Source organism: Muntiacus reevesi, chromosome 14 (assembly GCF_963930625.1).
Source record: "Muntiacus reevesi chromosome 14, mMunRee1.1, whole genome shotgun sequence".
NCBI lineage: Eukaryota > Metazoa > Chordata > Mammalia > Artiodactyla > Cervidae > Muntiacus > Muntiacus reevesi.
The window spans coordinates 12,042,256-12,062,925 of record NC_089262.1 but is presented as its reverse complement, the minus strand read 5'-3'; the positions used below and the strand labels follow the sequence as shown (position 1 = coordinate 12,062,925).

At 40.6% G+C, this 20,670-nt stretch overlaps 2 protein-coding genes across 2 annotated transcripts in view; one reads left to right on the top strand and one right to left on the bottom strand.

Moving 5' to 3' along the window:
• The window catches only part of DNAH5 (dynein axonemal heavy chain 5), a 308,357-nt gene that overhangs the window by 124,356 nt on the left and 163,331 nt on the right, over positions 1–20,670 (top strand). The window contains exons 26-33 of the mRNA XM_065905594.1: positions 386–448; positions 1,524–1,762; positions 2,478–2,718; positions 5,745–5,944; positions 9,338–9,491; positions 11,396–11,559; positions 13,540–13,696; positions 18,900–19,112. Of these exons, the coding sequence (XP_065761666.1) occupies positions 386–448; positions 1,524–1,762; positions 2,478–2,718; positions 5,745–5,944; positions 9,338–9,491; positions 11,396–11,559; positions 13,540–13,696; positions 18,900–19,112 (1,431 nt within the window). The remainder of the gene's footprint in view (positions 1–385; positions 449–1,523; positions 1,763–2,477; positions 2,719–5,744; positions 5,945–9,337; positions 9,492–11,395; positions 11,560–13,539; positions 13,697–18,899; positions 19,113–20,670) is intronic.
• Positions 539–1,184, bottom strand: LOC136146632 (large ribosomal subunit protein eL33-like). The gene is made up of 3 exons (XM_065905604.1): positions 982–1,184; positions 756–768; positions 539–655 (listed from the first exon to the last, which is right to left on the bottom strand). The coding sequence occupies exons 1-3, from the start codon at positions 1,182–1,184 to the stop codon at positions 539–541; spliced, it is 333 nt and encodes a 110-aa protein (XP_065761676.1).

The following is a 20,670-nucleotide window of genomic DNA, read 5'->3' as shown; positions in this document are numbered from 1 at the left end:
AGATAGGTATTAGAGTGGTGAACTCTGTAGGTTGTGTGGCGTTAGTGCTTTAGTTCAAACCAGACACTGGGCTTCTTACAATTATTGACCCTTCTTTCTCTGTGTTGCCTAGTAGATGAATAGCACATATTTTTAATTTTCAAAATTTCTTGACATATGAAAGTTCTGACATTAACTTGGCTGTTTTGGCCTTGAAAATATTTCCAAATGAGTCACTTTCCTGAGTCCCCCCCCCCCCCTTTTTTTTTTACAAATAAAAAGCAACATTTCCTATCCTATATGTGACATGCATGAAAACAACATTTGATATTCAAATACATTGAGCTTATGAAATTTGTATGCAAATACTTCATTTTATTTTGTCTTTCTCAACTGTTTGTTTCAGAATGGTCCAATGGCTAGTGGCCTGAAACCCCAGGAAGCCAGTGATAGACTTATCATGTTTCAGGTAATCTTTTTAGTTTCTTTGACCTCTTATACAACCAAAACCTCAATGTGTTTTATTTCCACATTTTTGTTTACTTACTTTTCGGCAAGTCTAAATCCTCAAATACAGCATCACGTGGATTCTGTGTCCAATGGCCTTAGCAGGAAGGTTGCTTCGTAATCTGGCACAAACCATACTGCTGTTTCCATGAGCGAAGTTATGGTTGGGCTTCCCTGGTAGCTCAGTTGTTGAAGAATCTGCCTGCAATGCAGGAGACCCCAGTTCGATTCCTGGGTGGGGAAGATCCACTGGAGAACAGATAGGCTACCCACTCTAGTATTCTTGGGCTTCCTTTGTGGCTCAACTGGTAAAGAATTCATCTGCAATGCGGGAGACCTGGGTTTGACCCCTGGGTTGGGAAGATCCTCTGGAGAAGGGAAAGGCTACTTGCTCTAGTATTTTGGCCTGAAAAATCCCATGGACTGCATAGTCTGTGGGGTTGCAAAGAGTCGGACATGACTGAGCCACTTTCAGGTTATCTTTCCGCAGATTACCTGGTCTTGTTCGGTTTTCCACCAGGAATTACTGTGTTGTTCCTTGCTTTGTGCACATAAGCACATCCCTTGCCTCGATAGAATTCAGTTTCATCTCGAGCACATGCACCTTCAATTTTCAGGAGAGCTGTGTGCTCCCTCTGGTTCTGTAGACCCTGCTTACAGCTAGCAAAAATGGTGTTGCCCCACAGCCTGCCAGACATGTTTGTTGTTTTAGAGGTCCTGTTCCCAGCAAGCCTCCACAGGGTCCAAGGTGGCTGAAAGAGCTCAATGTATTTTAAACACATACTCCCCCACCCCCACCTTAATATAGAGAAGCTCATTGTGGAATACAGTATATATTTACTTACCTTTTAAAAACTGTGATTTGGTATGGTTATAAATAGAATTGGTTCCCATGTAATTAATGGTACTCCTCAGGATTCTTATTTACATGGAATCAGAGATCATGCATGCTTGCTTTTTGGTCAGTCTTTTTTTCATTTGCATGTTTATTCATGTGTAAACCATTTTTGATGAATTTTCACTTGTATCTTTATTAGAATCAATTTGATAATATCTATCGGAAATACATCACCTATACTGGGGGAGAGGAGCTTTTTGGTCTGCCGGTCACGCAGTATCCTAAGCTTCTCGAAATCAAGAAGCAACTAAATCTTCTTCAGAAAATATACACTCTGTACAACAGTGTCATAGACACTGTAAATAGCTATCATGATATCCTGTGGTCAGAAGTAAATATTGAAAAAATCAACAGTGAACTTTTAGAGTTCCAGAACAGGTGAGATATTAATGTTTAACATGCCCAGAGCTATTGAACTTCAAATGCTTTCTTCTTTGATAGGTTGTTGGGTTCTCTTTTCACCTAGATGTTTCAAGAGCACATTGTGCTTCATTGATATTGTCTGTTGACATCACCCTTGTCAAACACTACTTATTAATTACCCCTGTGTGTAGCTGGTGAGACAAGTGCATCCTTTAAACCCAAATGAATCTTTCCAGGGGCTTTTCTGCAGCTTAGAGCTGATCGCTATTTATATTACACTTACCAAGCATTTGAAGTTTATGTTAGATGATTTATTTGGAATAAAAGCAAAAGCCCTTTGATTTTTCTACATCCTTTAAGTACTGAACCTAAAGAAAATGGAGGGTTATTGGTTGTAATTTTCAGTTGATAAGCTGGTACATTTCTGCTGTGCTTTGTACTTTGCAGGGTCTCAATATGTGTCTGGAGAATTGAATTGAATTGAGAAGCACCTTCTTTAAAATAATGCCTCTTACCTAATTTTTATGGAGGAATTGAAAATATTAGCCCTGATTGGGAGGAGCAGTTTTCTGTAATGTAAATCCTACAGCTCTCCTCTGAGTCATGAGGTTTAACAATGTGGTGGCTGTTCTGGGTGACTGTTTTTGATAGATATGCTAGCAGACAGTCTTGGACTAGAGACATCCAGGCTTATATTCAACTGGCCTTTCATGTAGGCTTTCCTTTGCAGGTGTCGGAAGCTGCCCCGAGCCTTGAAGGACTGGCAGGCTTTTTTGGACCTGAAGAAGACCATCGATGACTTTAGTGACTGTTGCCCACTGCTGGAGCTCATGGCCAGTAAGGCCATGATGGAACGGCACTGGGAAAGGATAATGACTGTCACTGGGCACCGTCTGGATGTGGGGAATGAAACTTTCAAGTTAAGAAATATCATGGAAGCCCCTCTTCTGAAATACAAGGAGGAAATAGAGGTATGATGATAGAGGATACGATGTCACGGGAGACTGGGAGGTCCTGGGGGATTTATTTCATAATTTTCCTACCTTATGGACTGTTGGAGAAGGAAATCAGGTGAGGACAATCAAAACTCTTTTCCTGTGAGTCAGCTTTTACTTCTTCAGCAAATATTTATGTGATACATTCTGTGTTAAGTGCTGGGGACAGAAGGACGCATTCCTGCCTTTGTAGACCATTAAACATTTGTATAATTAAATAATCGTACAAATGAAGGTGTAGGTACAAGCTTCAGTAAATGAAGTGGAAGTGTGCTGCTGTATGAGAGCCTCTAATAATGGGGTGGACATATATGGGGGTGGAGGGAGGGTGATGAAAATCAACAAGGCTGGGGTGCATGTGGGTGAAGGGGGTGTGCTTGTGTGGTGAGGGGGTGAGGGGCTTGGAAAGTGCAAAGAAGGCAGTGTGGGGCAGGTGGAACAGCAGGTGTGAAGGGGCTGAGGTGTAGGTATAGGGGACTGAAAGGCCAGGGTGGCTGAGGTGTGAAGGCAGGGGACAGAGGAGACAGCTGAAGATGGGGAGGTGGAGGGGGGCTAGAACATGCCATCGATTTCAATCTTGGGAGTAATCGCGAGCCCTCTGGGAGATGTATTTTGATTAGGGGATGGTGTGGTTAAATTTGCGTTTTGTAAAGATCACTCTGGTAGCTGTCAGGAGAAAGGATTGGAAGACGCCAAGGGACAATCCTAGGGAAACTTATTGGGAGCTTATGTGAATATCCCAAGCAAGAGATGATGCATCAGCTGAGGGGGCAAGGAGTGAAGCTGGAGTAGAGGAGAAAAGATTGAAGAGGTCATTAGGAGGTAAAACTGAGCAGAATTTGATGATGGAGGGAACATGGTAGGGAGACAGAAGGGGCTAAGAATGAACCCTAGATTTATTGCTGAGAGATCTAGGTGAATGATGGTGCTTATGACTGAGATGGGGAAAACTGAAAGGAAATCAAATAGAATGATAAGGTGCAAAGACCATGAGCTTGATGTGGGCTTGAGTTCGATATTCACAGATCGTGTTTTGGGTTCCCTTGATGCATCCAAGCAGAGGAGCCCAGTAGGCAAATGGATGTGGGATTTTCCTGGAGATACAGAAGATTGCTGGCTGCGTGGTGGTGGAAGAACTCATCCAGACAGGGAGTGCAGTGTGAGGTGGGAAGTCAGCAAGGATGAGTTTGACTAATGGTCCTGGAGAAGATAAGGCTGCAGAGAAGACGGGGAAAGGGATCCAAGAACAAGGAAGATGGCGGGTTTCTGATCATTCCTTCATTTTGTACTGCATTGATTCGACTTTAGAGCTAAATCAGAGACACATTAAATTTTTTTCCCCAAACTTAAAAATTTTTATTTTGTATTGAGATATAGTCAATTAACAATGTTGTGGTAGTTTCAGGAGAGACATGTTAAATTTTGAATCTTTGATTAAAGCTGTAAAATTAAAATGTTATTGCATTTCTTTTTAATCCTAATTTTAATTGAGATATCACTTACATTTAACATTGTGTAAGTTTAAGGTGTTCAGAATAATGATTTGATACATTTATATTGCACTATAATCTTCACTGTGTTAGCTAACACCTCAATTATCATTTCTTCTACTGGTGGGAACAATTTAGATCTAGTCTTTTAGGAAATTTGATGTTTAGAAGACAGTTTTGTTGTCTGTAATCACTGAACTGTGGATTAGATCTCTAGGGCTGATTTATCTATTATTTGCAAATAGATAGAACATCTTTACTGTTTCCATACCTCCAGCCCTGGTAACTACCATTTCACTTTCTTTTCTTTCAGTTTTTTTTTTTTTTTTAAGATTCCATGTATAAGGGCTATTCTACAGGATTTGATTTTCTGTCTGACTTGTCTCATTTAACCCAATGTCCTCGAGTTCCATCCATGTTGTCCCAAATGGCCGGAATTCCTTCTTTCTTATGGCAGAATAGTATTTCACTTCTGCACATCTTTTCTGTCATCTTTCTTTCTGGAATAGTTGGGTGGAAAATTTTACAAATTAGGGTAAATCTATATCTATATATATATCTGTAGACACTATGTTATGTGCTGTGGTTAGTTGCTCAGTTGTGTCCGACTCTTTGTGACCTCATGGACTGTAGCCCACCAGGCTCCTCTGTCCGTGGGATTCTCCAGACAAGAATACTGGAGGGGGTTGCCATGCCCTTCTCCAGGGGATCTTCCCAGCCCAGGGATTGAACCCAGGTCTCCTAAATTGCAGGCTGATTCTTGACTGTCTGAGCCACCAGGGAAGGCCCGAGAGACACACACACACCATTTCTTATACTATAGTCTGTGCTATCTGTCAGATGTCAGTCGTGTCCAACTCTTTGCAACCCCATGGACTGTTGCCCACCAGGCTCCTCTGTCCTTGGGATTTTCCTGGCAAGAATGTTGGAGTGGGATACTATTTCCTCCTCCAGAGCATCTTTCCTACCTAGGGATTGAACCCCCATCTCTTATGTCTCCTACATTGGTAAGCAGATTCTTAACCACTAGGGCCACCTGGAAGCCCCCAGAGATCTTCCTTTCCACACTGGGAGTCGAACCTGGCCCACCTAGGGGAAAATCAGGTATCTGAACTGCTACATCACGTGGGAAAGGACATACTATAGTCTAGATCTAGAAATATATAGTATTTATCAGTTCAGTTTAGTTCATTTCAGTCATTCAGTCATGTCCGACTCTTTGTGACCCCGTGAATCGCAGCACACTAGGCCTCTCTGTCCATCACCAACTCCTGGAGTTTAGTCAAACTCATGTCCTTAGAGTCGGTGATACCATCCAGCTATCTCATCCTCTGTCGTCCCCTTCCCCTCCTGCCCCCAATCCCTCCCAGCATCAGGGTCTTTTCCAATGAGTCAACTCTTCGCATAGATGCATATAAAAGAAGGAGTGAAGACAGGACCTCTGCTGAACTGACTATTCAAGAATGATGTGTGACTTTCGTGTGATTAAATGAGAGCTTTCATTTTAAATAGGACATCTGTATCAGTGCCGTGAAAGAGAGGGACATTGAACAAAAGCTGAAGCAAGTGATTTATGAATGGGACAACAAAGCATTCACATTTGGCAGCTTTAAAACCCGCGGAGAGCTCCTCCTGAGAGGAGACAGCACGTCAGAAATCATCGCCAACATGGAAGACAGCCTGATGTTACTGGGTTCCCTCCTGAGCAACAGGTAAGACAGTCTTCCCTCTGAGATTTGAGAACTGTAATACCAAACACTTCAAGGGAGATTAATTAAGAAACACAACAGTACCCCCCATTTAATTTATTCAACATCAAAAGTACTTGTTTTAATTTTGGCCCTTGACACAGCATGGATAATACTGTTTTTATTTCATTATCCTCTCTTTGGGGGATGTGTTGGAGGCTCTCAATTGGGCAAAATAGCGCAACATGTAATTAGCCACTTGGATTTTGCAGAGTATTTCAGCTTTGCTGCTGACAAGCCTCGCTGCACAGCTGACAGCTCGACAGGCTCTAGATTCCAGAGGGAAAATTATTCTGAATTTTAGAATAATTATTTTACTTCAGAAGCCTTTTCGTCAACATCTATGGACTAGAAACCCTTAGTTGTGTACGTGCTTTAATGAGGTGACAGATTAAGATGGAGAATGAATGTGATTCATAAAGAGAATTAAAACAGCACAGACCGATACCAACCTAACATTTCTGTTAGACAACAGCAGTAGAGAAAGCTGCCATACTTTGGACATGGGACCCAGAGACTCATAAACTTAGATTTCTTTGGTTCAGTGCTTCCTCTTGCTCTGTTTGAAATAATTTTTTTGTTCACCAGGATTTTCTCAAATATAGGGTGATTGTGTAAGTGTTTGAAGTGAGTAACAGAGAGTATAAAATTAGGTCTTAGAGATTTAGACCATTGGTAACCTTGAGTCTGCACTGTTGGGTTGGGCCAATACGGAAAAACCTTAATGGACTTTTTGGCCAATGGATTAATTAGAATTTGGTGATTTTTTTAAAATGATTTCGGTTACTGTTTACACCCAACCAGAATTAAGGACAGATGGAAGATAACATACCCTAAGGAAGTAGAAAAACTACACATATACCTTAAGTAAACATAGTGTTAGGAACGGCAACCTGTTCTTACCAATAGCACTGAACCCACAGACAGAGTTGTGTGAGGAACACGTGTTCAACAGAAATTTAGGGAACACCTTCCCTGTGCCATGGGCTTCACTGGTAGCTCAGTGGTAAAGGATCCACATGCAATGCAAGAGACTCGAGTTTGATCCCTGGGTTGGGAAAGATTCCCTGAAGAATGAAATGGCAACCAACTCCAGTATTCTTGCCTGGGAAATCCCATGGACAGAGGAACCTCACAGGCCACAGTCCCTGGGGTTGCAAAAGAGCTAGACACAACTTAGGGACTAAATCATCATCCCACCACGTGCCATATGGTCTTCTGGGTGCACTGGATAGAACAGTGAGTGGAACAAATATCTCTGTTGCTCTGGACCTATATTCTTGTGAAATACATGAATAAAAACCCCAGAAAGATGTTTAGAATATTAAAGCAATATGTTTAGCACATAAGAATATGGAAATGAAAATTTTATTCACTAATATGACTAATAGTTGAGATGACTCCAAGTCCATTTAATGTTGGACTAGAGAGACCAATAAACAGAGAAGAAAGAGAAGAGGAAAAGCAATGAAAGGAAGTACAATCATTTAGGATTAAGATTGTCTGCAAATAGCAGAAGCGTCATATGCAACATTGCTTAAACAAGACTGAAGTTTGTATCTTTCTCACGTACAGAGTCCCAAGGTCAAGGGCTCAGGTGGGAGTGTGGGCTCTGCCACCTCACTGGGGACCCAAGCATTGTCCGACTCACTCTGTTTTCCAGGTGTAGCCCTTCTCCTCCATCTATTCTTTACATCCAGTGCTGCTGCTCACTTCTCATCTGGAAAAGTGGTTTCCAGATTTGGCTACACACTAGCCATAGCTTTGTTATTGTTATTCAGTCGCTCAGTCACATCTGACTCTTTGCGACCCCATGGAGTGCAGCACGCCAAGCTTCCCTGTCCTTCACCATCTCCCGGAGTTGCTCAAACTCACGTCCATCGAGTAGGTGATATCATCCAACCATCTTATCCTCTAGAGAACTTAAATAAAAAAACCTCAGTGCTTGTGTTGCACCCCAAACTGATTGAATCAGAGTTCCTGGGGGTGGGATCTAGGCAGACATTGGTAGTTTTTCATGTTTATCAGATAATTGCAGAATTATCTGATCAGAATATGCAGCACGGGTTGAGAAGTGTTGATGTGGAACTTAATCTCCCAACTGTACATTGCTACAAAGGAGGCTGGGAAATTCAGTATTTTAACTGGGCACCTGTGAGTGTAGGTGGAAATGGGGTTGTATATCTAAAGAAGAAGGAGAAGAAGATCAAAGACTTTGGAAGACCACCGTCATTTTCTGCCTCAAGAGGAAAATGGGAAGATAGATTAACTATGAGAGAAGCAGAGAAGTGGCTGTCATGTGTGGATGTGAAGAAACCGTCAAACATATGTGTGCACACAGACATGAGTGAGGTAGACAGAAGTGGATGGGAAGTTGGAAAGAGGCCCAGAAGAGGGCAGGCTGAAGAGAGAGTCCAGACAGTATCATACTTGAAACTTAATTGTTTGGTCCCTTCCAATGATTCTGTAATGGTTCCATATTGCATGAAAAACCAGAGACTCCATGGAAAAGGCACCGAAGGTCAGCAGAGAGAAAGCTATTCCCTTGACTGCAGCAACAAAGGCTAGAATGAGTGGAGTCCAGTCTAAGGTCTGATCTGCTCCTCAGATGGCACGTCTCCCACCTCTGTGTGTGTGTGCTCAGTCATGCCCAACTCTTTGCAGCTCCTTGGACTATAGCCCACCAGGCTCCTCTGTCCATGGGTTTCTCCAGGCAGGAATACTGGAGTGGGTTGCCATTTCCTACTGCAGGACACCTCTCTGTGCTCTGAATCAAAGGGGGGAAAACTCAGTTTAACCATACCCAGCACGGAGTGATGAATGAAGCATTCAGTAGCATCGTTTTATTTATTTATTTTTAATATTTTTCATATGAAAACCATAGCTTTATTTTTAAAAGTTATTTTGTTTATTTATTTTCAAATGAAACAAAGATGAATGTCTTTAATGATAAAAGGTGCAATTCACTAAGAAGACAGAATAAACCATTAGACACCTAATAACAAAGAAACAAAGATACATAAAACAAAAGTCAGAAGAAATATAAGGGAAAAGAAAAACATATAATCACAGCGAGACATGTTAAAACATTTCTCTGAGAATATTTCATCAAGTGCAGAAAAAATAAGAGTAGGAGCATCGTGAATGATGTCATTAATAATTTAAATGTAATAGATTTCTACTTATATTAATCTTATATCCTACACAAATATGGTAACATCATTTTAAAAGCAGCCTCATAATCAAAGTTGTAATGGAATACATGAAAATCAGGATTTTTAAAAACCTCCTTAGTTTGAAAACAACAAACATGAAATACCCCAAATCCCCAAATTCTTAATGTGTTTCTTATCTTAGGTACAATATGCCATTCAAAGCCCAGATTCAAAAGTGGGTTCAACACCTTTCCAACTCAGCAGACATAATTGAGAACTGGATGATGGTGCAAAACTTGTGGATCTACCTGGAAGCCGTCTTTGTGGGAGGAGATATTGCCAAGCAACTTCCCAAGGTCTTAGAAATTTCTCTGTGATTTCATTAGGTTTTTAACTTCGACAACTAATAGCTCATTATCCCTTTAAAAATGCAAAAATATTTCTACCTCTATTGAACTACCCCTTCTCCAATCTTTTTGTTGTTGTCAAAACTTTTCTTGAGAGAGAGAGAAATTGTGGAAGAGAGGGGCATGGAAATAAGAGTAAGAGTGCTTTAAAATTGTGAAGTTTTATAGGAAATGGAGGGTTAAAAATCAAAGAATGAATGCCTGCATAATTGATATACTTCTTCAGATAATTTGAAGGTGGAAATTAGAACACTGTGGAATTACAGTTGTTATCTTGACAATGGTAGGATAATTTGTTCTATTACTGACAGCTTAAAATAACTCACACTATAAAATATACCCAATTATATCTGTAGTGTAAAATTGAGGGGCGGGAATCTGCAAGGAAAAACTCCCAAACAGCACGGGCCTTTTATCAAGATGTTGAGTGTTTTTCTCAACAAATTATAATCACATCACTAGGTACGTATGGAGCATATTTTGAGATTAAAATTTTTTCTTTTTTATCAGATTTCAAGGAGTCTTATCCAATTACCTTAAATTGTTTGCAAAATTATAGCATTTTAACAATAAGAGTTTTAGAAACATGATAATGATGAGTGTTCACTTCAGTTTCCTTAGCTTTGTCTTTGGTTAGTTTTCAGTTTAATTATAGAGGACAGGTCTATTAGCAGATGTGTGTGTGTGTGTGGCTACCAATGAAAAATATCCATTCATTAAAATTTTAAGTATTTATTATTGCACTTATATTTGGGCATGTTTTTCTTCTCGATTGGTGAAGAAGAGTCTCAAATTGGACTTAATAATGGAAACTTTCACATATAATGTTGGAGGAGCCAGGTGGAGTTTCTTGGTCTCATATTTGATATATGTGCTCATTGGTAAAATTCAGAAAATTTTAAGAAATAAAAAGTATTCCTACTCTCTCAAAATAAACTACATTTTCCATTTTTCCCAAAAAAAGTCTACTCAAAAATATTTCAAAATAGTAAGGTTATATTATAATTAATTTTAATTATAAAATTTTAAAATGTCCATTTTCTAAATACACAAATGATTCAACGCTCAGTTTAGAAAGCTTGAAAAGCATAAGATTCCCTTAATTTGGAGATAATTGAAAACAATTGGGAAGGTCCTTTTCTCCCAGATTATCTTATCTTGTATTATTATTTTTATATCTACTTTCTGTTTTCAGTTAACATAATGTCAGTCCCAGATTTGAGCTGAAAATTCTTATTTAAGAAGGAATCAGTTCAGTTCAGTTCAGTTGCTCAGTCGTGTCCGGCTCTTTGCGACCCCATGGGCTGCAGCACGCCAGGCTTCCCTGTCCATCACCAACTCCCGGAGCTTCCTCAAAATCATGTCCATTGAGTCTGTGATGCCATGCAACCAACTTATCCTCTGTCATCCCCTTCTCCAGCCTTCAATCTTTCCCAGCATCTGGGTCTTTTCCAAGGGGTCAGTTTTTCACATCAGATGGCCAAAGTATTGGAGCTTAAGCTTCAGCATCAGTCCTTCCAATGAATATTCAGGACTGATTTCCTTTAGGATGGACTGGTTGGATCTCCTCACAGTCCAAGGGACTCTTGAGAGTCTTCTCCAACACCACAGTTCAAAAGCATCAATTCTTCAGTGCTCAACTTTCATTATGGTCCAACTCTCACATCCATACTTGAAGGGGTGCTATGGTGCAAAAGGCCCAGGAGGAATTGAAATAGAGCACATATGACATCTCAGGTGTATGCAGACATCCAGACTGGTCAGAAGTCCAGCCTTAGAGGGAGGTACGTGAGACACTCTATCCTTGAGGTCACAGATGTGTCTGAGTGTGCCTTGTAACCTTGTTCTCGTAGGAAGCCAAGCGCTTTTCCAATATCGATAAATCTTGGGTGAAGATCATGACTCGGGCACACGAGATGCCCAGTGTGGTTCAGTGCTGTGTTGGAGATGAGACCATGGGGCAGCTGTTACCACACTTGCTGGACCAGTTGGAAATCTGCCAGAAATCCCTTACTGGGTAAGTTCACTGGCTTTGTGAAGGCTATTAGCATCCTATAGATGAAAGGGATCAGAGAACTAGATGGAATTAGCCAACTGGTTTCCTTTTGCTTAGACTTTGTTCATGACCAACACTGTGGCATAGATAAAACCGAGCATTTGGAGCTTTATTCACTCTCCAATGAATTACTATTAATTGATTTTCTCTGATGTTGAAGCATAGATAAAACCGAGCATTTGGAGCTTTATTCACTCTCCAATGAATTACTGTTAATTGATTTTCTCTGATGTTGAAATTATAAGATTAACAACTTCTTCCATCACTGGGACAAGATCTTGCAAACATTTTCCTACATATAATGAAAAATAATGAAAAATATTTTCATTGTTTTTAAAATGAATATACCTGTTTTTTAAATATCTTTCTTGGATAAAGATCTGAAGAAGCAAATTATTTCATTAAACTCAACTAAGTACAAGATCAAGAGCTGAGAGGATGGATGGTGACTGCAGCCATGAAATTAAAAGATGCTTTCTCCTTGGAAGACGAGATATGACCAACCTAGACAGTATTTTAAAAAGCAGAGACATTACTTTGCCAACAAACGTCCATCTAGTCAAAGCTATGGTTTTTCCAATAGTCATGTCTGGATGTGAAGTTGGACCATAAAGAAAACTGAGCACCAAAGAATTGATGCTTTTGAACTGTGGTGTTGGAGAAGATTCTCTAGAGTCCCTTGGACTGCAAGGATATCCAACCAGTCAATCCTAAAGGAAATCAGTCCTGAATATTCATTGGACAGACTGATGCTGAAGCTGAAGCTCCAATACTCTGGCCACCTGATGCAAAGAACTGACTCATTGGAAAAGACTGTGATGCTGGTAAAGATTGAAAGCAGGAGAAGTGGATGACAGAGGATGAGATGGTTGGATGGCATCACCAATTCCCTGGACATGAGTTTGAGCAAGCTCCGGAAGTGGGTGATGGACAGGGAAGCCTGGTGTGCTGAGGTCCATGGGATCACAGATTTGGATATGACTGAGCGACTGAACTGACTAAATGACTGAAGAACAGGATGAACTGTGTAGTATACACAAGCAATCAGGATTATACAAAAACAAGAGCCCAATCTAATACCTGTCAATATATGCAGACACATCTGCAGTGATGTATGTGGAGGCTGGGTGAATTCCAAGAGTATTAAGTAATTTTCTCACTCTTTGGTTAATCATGATAAAATCACTGAAGTAGAAATATGTTAAATATAGAAACAAAAGTGCAGCAAAAGTAGGGTGATGAATAGAATGAAAAATATTCACTGGGTTTTTGTAGCTCCTGGAGGCAGAGAACAGAGTCAAAACCCTTCCTTCCATGTAGCTGGATTTTGCTTCTGCTTCAGCGACTGCTTCATTGGATTCTTTTAAGATACAGTCCTGTGACTTCCTTGGTGGTCCAGTGGTTAAGACTCTTGAGCTCCCAATGCAGGGGGCCTGGGTTTGATCCCTGGTTCGGGAACTAGATCCTATATGTTGCAACCAAGATCCTGTGTACTGAAACTAATATCCAGCACAGCTAAATTTAACAAAAAATAAAAGGATACAATCCTAAGAGTTGGAATTGTCAGCCTTTAGCTGACATAGCATGACATTTGCAAACAAACACAAAACCAAAAAAAAAAAAAAAAAAAACTCCCTGTGTGTAATTTTTCCTGTCCTCTACAAAGTACAAACATTTCCAGGTTAAGTCAAGTATATGCATTATATTTGTGAAAAATGAAGAAATTTAATCAGTTCTGGAAAAAAACAGTCTCCCAATCGAATATGGAATCCCACTTGGCAAAATTGGTAACAAAAGAAATGAAAACAGAACAATGCAAAAACATTGCATGGGAAAATTAGTTTCTCTCAGAGTCTTTTCCCTGTGTCCATCCAGATTAACATATTCCTAGAAAGGCTAGTTTTGTGTGTTTGTGAAGTTTACCTTTTCCTCCCCACTTAGATACTTGGAGAAAAAACGACTTTGCTTTCCCCGGTTCTTCTTCGTCTCGGACCCCGCTCTCCTGGAGATTCTGGGGCAGGCATCAGACCCGCACACGATACAAGCCCATTTACTGAACGTGTTCGACAACATTAAGACCGTCAAGTTCCATGAAAAGGTTTGCCTAATTCTCTTTGCTGGCCGGTGATTTACATATCCTGGAATCTCAACTGTCTTTATTAAATAGCTCCCCAGTAGTGTTTACTAAGGATTACTTCCCTCTCCATTAAACATCACCCAATGACTAAAAAGTTACATTTGGGTCCCGTTTGCCTTCAGACCTTGTGATATTTTAATATCTAAAGGAGAGATGTGAATAACAAATAGCTTAAATCTGATTAGGAATGCTTTGTATGTAGCATTCATGCCTTTACATGTCAAATTAACTGTTTAGAAATTTGACAAAGCAAAAAAAAGCTGTTAATAATTGTTTATCAAATAGTGCTTTGACTGAACAGAATTGCCACAGTTGTTTGATTACTTTATTTTATCTTTGTTGTTGTTCAGTTGATAAATCGTGTCTGACTCTTTGCGGCCCCATGGACTTCAGCATGCCAAGCTCCTCTGTCTTTCACTACCTCCTGGAGCTTGCTCAAACTCATGTCCATTGAGTCGATGATGCCATCCAACCATCTCATCCTCTGTTGTCCCCTTCTTCTTCTGCCGTCAATCTTTCCCAGCATCAGGGTCTTTTCCAATGAGTCGCTTCTTCACATAAGGTGGCCAGAGTATTAGAGCTTCAGCTTCAGCATCAGTCCTTCCAGTGAAGAGTCAGCATTTATGTCCTTATCTATTTTATTTTTATTTTATTTTATGGCTGCACTGCATGGCATGTGATAGTTCCCAGACCAGTAACGGAACCCAGGGCATGGCTGTGAAAGCACTGAATCCTAATCACTGGACCACCAGGAAATTCCCTGATTTAATTGTTTTAATGACGCTTTGGACAGTTTTGATATAATGATTCATTATGTTTTTCATCATGCTCCACTGAAAACTTTTCTTTCTTTTTTCAAACACTCTAAATAAGTTTCAAGAATGGTGACATTCATGAGACCCGAAAGAAGTCATTCAATGTGAGGAAAACTACATTTGCACAGCTGCTAGAAGAGATTATCTAATTCACCCTTTCACGCCAAATTCCCTAAAAAATGACCCTTCCAGCTAGAGAACATATTCAGTTCCTCTATGGTGCTTCATACAAACCTTAGTAGTATTTATTTGTTCATCCTAGAATGCAGTTCACATCTGTTGAGCAAATACCATAGACTGGATATTGTGCTTAGCAGAGGGAATATACCACCCTGAGGGAACTCGTGCTCTGGCGGGGTCTGCAGAGTTCAGCTCCTGCAGCGGTAGAGTTAGTCCATTGTGTGCATGTGTGTGCTCAGTCATGTCTGACTCTTTGCCACCCCATGGGTTTTAGCCCACTAGGCCCCTCTTTCCATGGAATTTTCCAGGCAAGAATATTGCAGCGGGTTGCCTTTTCTTCTCCAGGAATTCTTCCTGACCCAGGGATTGAACCTGTGTCTCTTGTGTCCCCTACATTGGCAGGTGGATTCTTGGAAGCCATTAGAAGCCAGTCTTTTAACCCCTCACTGGCATAATGTCAGTCCTGGGGTTCCAAGGAAGAATATATTGCAACCCATACTTCAGCTGTTTTTATGCAGCACAACATTCAAGAGAAATTTGGCCATTAGACTGTCGGTATTTTTGATTTGCTATGTTCATGTGTTTGTCGCTTAGTTGTGTCCGCCTCTTTGCAACCCCGTGGACTGTAGCCCACCAAGCTCCTTTGTCCAAGGGATTCTCCAGGCAAGAGTACTGGAGTGGGATCTTCCCGACCCAGGGAGTGAACCTGGGTATCCTCTATTGCAGGCAGCTTCTTTACCATCTGAGCCACCAGGGCAGCTCCTGCAACCCACTCCAGTATTCTTGCCTGGAGAATCCCATGGACAGAGGAGCCTGGCAGGCTACAGCCCATAGGGCTGCAAAGAGTTGGATCTGACTGAGCATAGCATGCATGCATGTGTTCATGTGATGTACAAGCATGGGAATGCCTGTCAGGGAGCCCTAACCTGCATGTAAGGGGTATACCAGAAGGCTTCCTGCAGGAGAACATGATGTTTGAACTGATTTTTTGAAGGGAAGTGAAACATATCAGTCAGGTGGGGAAGGGATCCCTGACCTCTGCTTAGAGCAAGGGCAAGTGCAAGGGCCCTGGGGTATGGGCAGCCTGGGATGTCAGAAGTGTGGGTATGTTAGGAGTGTATTACTTTCCTAGGGCTTCCATGAATTAAAACAGAAAATTATTCTCTCATGCTTCTAGAGGCTAGACATCCAAACTAAGATGTTTGCAGGATTGATTCCTAACAGAGGCTCTGAGGGAGGGTCCACCTGTCTCCTAGTCTTGCTGTTGGTCAGCAATCCTTGGTGTTCCTTGGCTTGTGGACACACTGCTTCCATCTCCACCTTTGTCTTCACGAGACTTTATTCCTGTGTGTCTGCATCTAGCTTTCCTTCTTCTAAGGATGCCAGTTATCGGATTCGAGTCCACTGCCATCCAAGGTGACCTCATCTTGGTTACATCTGCAAACACCCTATTTCCAAGTAGGGTCTCATTCATAGGTACTAGGGGCCTCCTTGTGGCTCAGACGGTAAATAATCTGCTACAATGCAGGAAACCCAGGTTTGATCCCTGAGTTGGGAAGATGCTCTGGAGAAGGGAATGGCTACCCACTCCAGTATTCTTTCTTGCCTGGCGAATTCCATGTACAGAGGAGTCTGGTAGGCTACAGTTCATGGGGTCACAAAGAGTTGGACACGACTGAGTGGATGCCATACATGGTCTGTTCACAATTACTAGGGCTTAAGGCTTCAAAAATATATATATTTTTGGAGGACATAGTTGAACCCACAACACAGGCTGATGAGCAAAGGGAAAGGAGGAGAAAGTGGCATGGGCCATATTCCAAAGGGCCAAGTGCATCATACTATGCAATGTACTTCATCATGAATGTAACAAAAGGTGGGGGAGGTTTTCAGCAGAGAAGTGGCCTGATTTGTGTTTCAGAAAGATCTTCTGTGTCAGGGTAGGAGTTGGAATGGAACAGGGAGTGGGGCGGGGGGGAGGGGGGCGGCGGTGGTGGGGGCAGGCAAGGAAATCAGTGTTGAAAGTGATTGCAAAGTCAGGTTGGAAAAGGCTGAGTTGTTATAACAAAAGGCATCAGTGGAGGTTGAGAGGAGACTGTGGATTGAATGGTTAAAAAAATCAATGTTTCTTGTAGGTCTACTGAATCTATGGGTTGAAGGAAGGGATCGAATTACCTGGGAGGTTCTGCTTGTTGTTTTGCTCAAATCCTTCTGCTTTAGCCCCAGGACTTTAGCAAAGCAAAGCTTCTCATTGTCTGATTGTACATTGAAGATAATTGTAACTTCCTCATTTTCAACCTCTGTTCATAGCAATTACTTCTTAAAAATAAGTAGCTTTGCTTTTTTTTTCTTGTTGCTGTTTCTGCCATAAGATTTCTAACAATGAGGAGTTGATCCTGGTTTTGTGGATCCTAAATCTTATAAGATTATAAACACAAATTTATATTCAGGACCTAGCAGGGTCTATGCAAGCAGGGACCCTGAAACTCAAGGCTCATCAGCTTCTTGGTAGACAACTTCTGTGGACAACCAAGGAGCATTTATTTAATGCAGACTAAATCTGAGCCCAAGGGAACAATATTGCATTTATTAGGGAATAAAAACAAAACAAACATTTGCCTTTACTTTATAATTGGCATCATAGTTATTCCTCGGTAACTGTGGAGAGGATTGGTTCCAGGACACCAGAGAATACCAAAATTCATGTAGGCTTAAGTTTCTTATATAAAATGTAGTAGTATTTGAATATACCTATGCATTGCTACTTGGAAGGAAAGCTATGAAAAACCTAGACAGCATAGTAAAAAGCAGAGACATCACTTTGCTGACAAAGGTCTGTATAGACAAAGCTATGGTTTTTCTAGTTGTCATGTATGAATGTAAGAGTTGGATCATAAAGAAGGCTGAGCACTGAAGAATTGTTGTTTTTGAATTGTGATATTGGAGAAGATTCTTGAGAATCCCTTGGACAGCAAGAAGAGCAAACCAGTCCATCCTAAAGGAAAAAAACCTGAATATTCAATGGAATGACTGATGCTGAAGCTCCAATTCTTTCACCATGTAATGCAAAGAACTCATTGGAAAAGACTCATTGGAAAAGACCCTGATGTTGGGAAAGACTGAAGTCCAAAGGAACAGGGGATGACAGAGGATGAGATGGTTAGATAGCATCAATGACTCAATGGGCATGAATTTGAGCAAACTCCAGGAGATAGTGGGGGACAGAGGAGCCTGGCGTGCTGCAGTCCTTGGGGTTGCAAAGAATCAGACACAGCTAAGTGACTGAACAGCAACAATGCATGGTCCCTAGATTATTTACCATATAATGTAAATACTGTGTAAATAGTTGCCAGTATGTGGCAAATTCAAGTTTTGCTTTTTGGAACTTTCTGGAATTTTTTCCCCAAATATTGTTGATCAGAGGTTGGTTGGGTTCTTGGATTTGGAACTCGTGGATGTGGAGGGCCAACTATATTGTTTAATTGGCATGAGTGGCCGGTAAGGTGAGTAGGAAAGTAAGATAGGCATTATTTTTAATGACTAATTGGAGACAGGAAGTTTGGTCTCAGCGATCTGTCTTCCAACACTGGTTGGTCAGTGGATAGACCACCTGAGCTGTGTTTTGAACTCCAAATACTGCAGACATTCTCATTATGCTGTACTGTGTGGAAATGAAAGTGATGTCACTAGACTAGGAGCTGGGTTTGCATTAGAAGATATTATGTGCAACCAACAGCCTCTGTAAAGAACATAATGTTTAGTGTAGAATTGGAATCACCATGTGAGATGTTTGCATTGATCATTTTGGCCAGGTGATTGCCGAGGTCAACTTTATAAGCTGATGGTATGGATGGCTGTCTCTCAGAGTCCTGTTTCATTTGGGGAAACTTTAGAGACTTTTTGATTATCACATTTGTATTGAATATTTCTCTTACAAAACAAAATTTTCCCTCTTAAGCATAGAGTATTTGAAATTGATTTAGTATTCCCTTTTTGATTTCATGGCTATCTTTTGAAAAAATTGTTTTGAAACTGAATTTGTATTATACTTTGCCTTTTATTTTATAATATATAGCTTAAATTTCTACAGGAAGGATAACATTGACAAGAGGGCAATGGAGAAATTCATTCTTTATATAAATATAGCTTTTCTTGGGCTTCTAACACAGATCTATGATCGCATTCTGTCAATTTCCTCTCGAGAGGGTGAGACGGTTGAATTGCATAAACCCGTGATGGCAGAGGGCAATGTGGAAGTTTGGCTTAATTCTCTCCTGGAGGAATCTCAGGCCTCATTACATCTTGTGATTCGCCAGGCAGCAGCAAATATTCAAGAAACAGGTTTCCAACTGATTGAATTTCTTTCTTCCTTCCCTGCTCAGGTCAGTGTATTGAAATTGGAAAGTATTTTTTTTTAACAGAAGTGTCATTTTAGATCTTATACATTGTCTATTATAAATGGCACAACTGACTATAATTTAACTCCAGAACAATATTGAGATTTTCATAAGAATTTGTTAAATATAAATAAGATAAAGATTTCAACTACAGATTGTTGCTGTTATGTATCTATATCTGTACATATATATTTATAGATATATATATATATATTTGTGCTATAGAAATATTGGTATATTTTCTTTTTTTAATATGTAAGAGGTATTTATTTTTCCTTTTTAAAATTTTAATTGGAGGGTAATTACTTCACAGTATTGTGATTATTTTTACCAGACATCAGCATGAATCAGCCATAAGCATACATGTGTTCCCTCCTCCTGAACCCCCATCCTTCCTTCCTCCCCACCCCATCCTTCCACAGAGCACCAGCTCTGGGTGCCCTGCATCATACATCAAACTCCCACTAGTTATCTATGTTACATATGTAATTGTATATGTTTCAATACTATTCTCTCAAAGCAACCCACCCTCTCCTGATGTAAGTCAGGAAGAGAGACAAATATCATATATTAATGCATATATACATGGAATCTAGAAAGATGGTACCAATGATTCTACATGCTAGGCAGCAAAGGAGTGGGAGTGAATATAATTTCTTCAATTTAAAATATTTTTTTCCTACTGAATTTCTTTAGTACACAAATCATAAAGTGTACTGAGTGTTTTTTTACTAGAAAAATGAGAAATAGGTTTCAGCAATAAAGTACAGAAAATGATGTTTCCTTAGTGATGTGATCGGTAAAGATTTTGTGATTACTATGTATAAACCCTTTGTTGATTTGATGAAAGTAGATTGGAGACATATTCTTTCCATGTCAGTAACTTTAAAGTCTATTAAGGGAGAAGTAAGGTCCGTCTAGTCAAGGCTATGGTTTTTCCAGTGGTCATGTATGGATGTGAGAGTTGGACTGTGAAGAAAGCTGAGCGCTGAAAAATTGATGCTTTTGAACTGTGGTGTTGGAGAAAACTCTTGAGAGTCCCTTGGACTTCAAGGAGATGCAACCAGTCCATCCTAAAGGAGATCAGTCCTGGGTGTTCATTGGAAGAACTGATGCTGAAGCTGAAACTCCAATACTTTGGCCACCTCATGCGAAGAGTTGACTCATTGGAAAAGACCCTGATGCTGGGACGGATTGGGGGCAGGGGGAGGGGATGACAGAGGATGAGATGGTTGGATGGCATCACCGACTCGATGGGCATGAGTTTGAGTCACCTCCGGGAGTTGGTGATGGACAGGGAGGCCTGGTGTGCTGCGATTCACGGGGTCGAAAAGAGTCGGACACGACTGAGTGACTGAACTGAACTGAACTGACTGATGACTTAAAATGAGGAGAAAAAAATTGTAGGCATGTCACGAGGCTGTATATGTTTAATTGTCAGGTAAACAATATGCATAGCGTTTCCATAGGTTTTGAAGCAACCTGTCAAGCTGGTATAATACAGAATGGCTTGACATTTGCATAATAATCACAACTGTTGTAA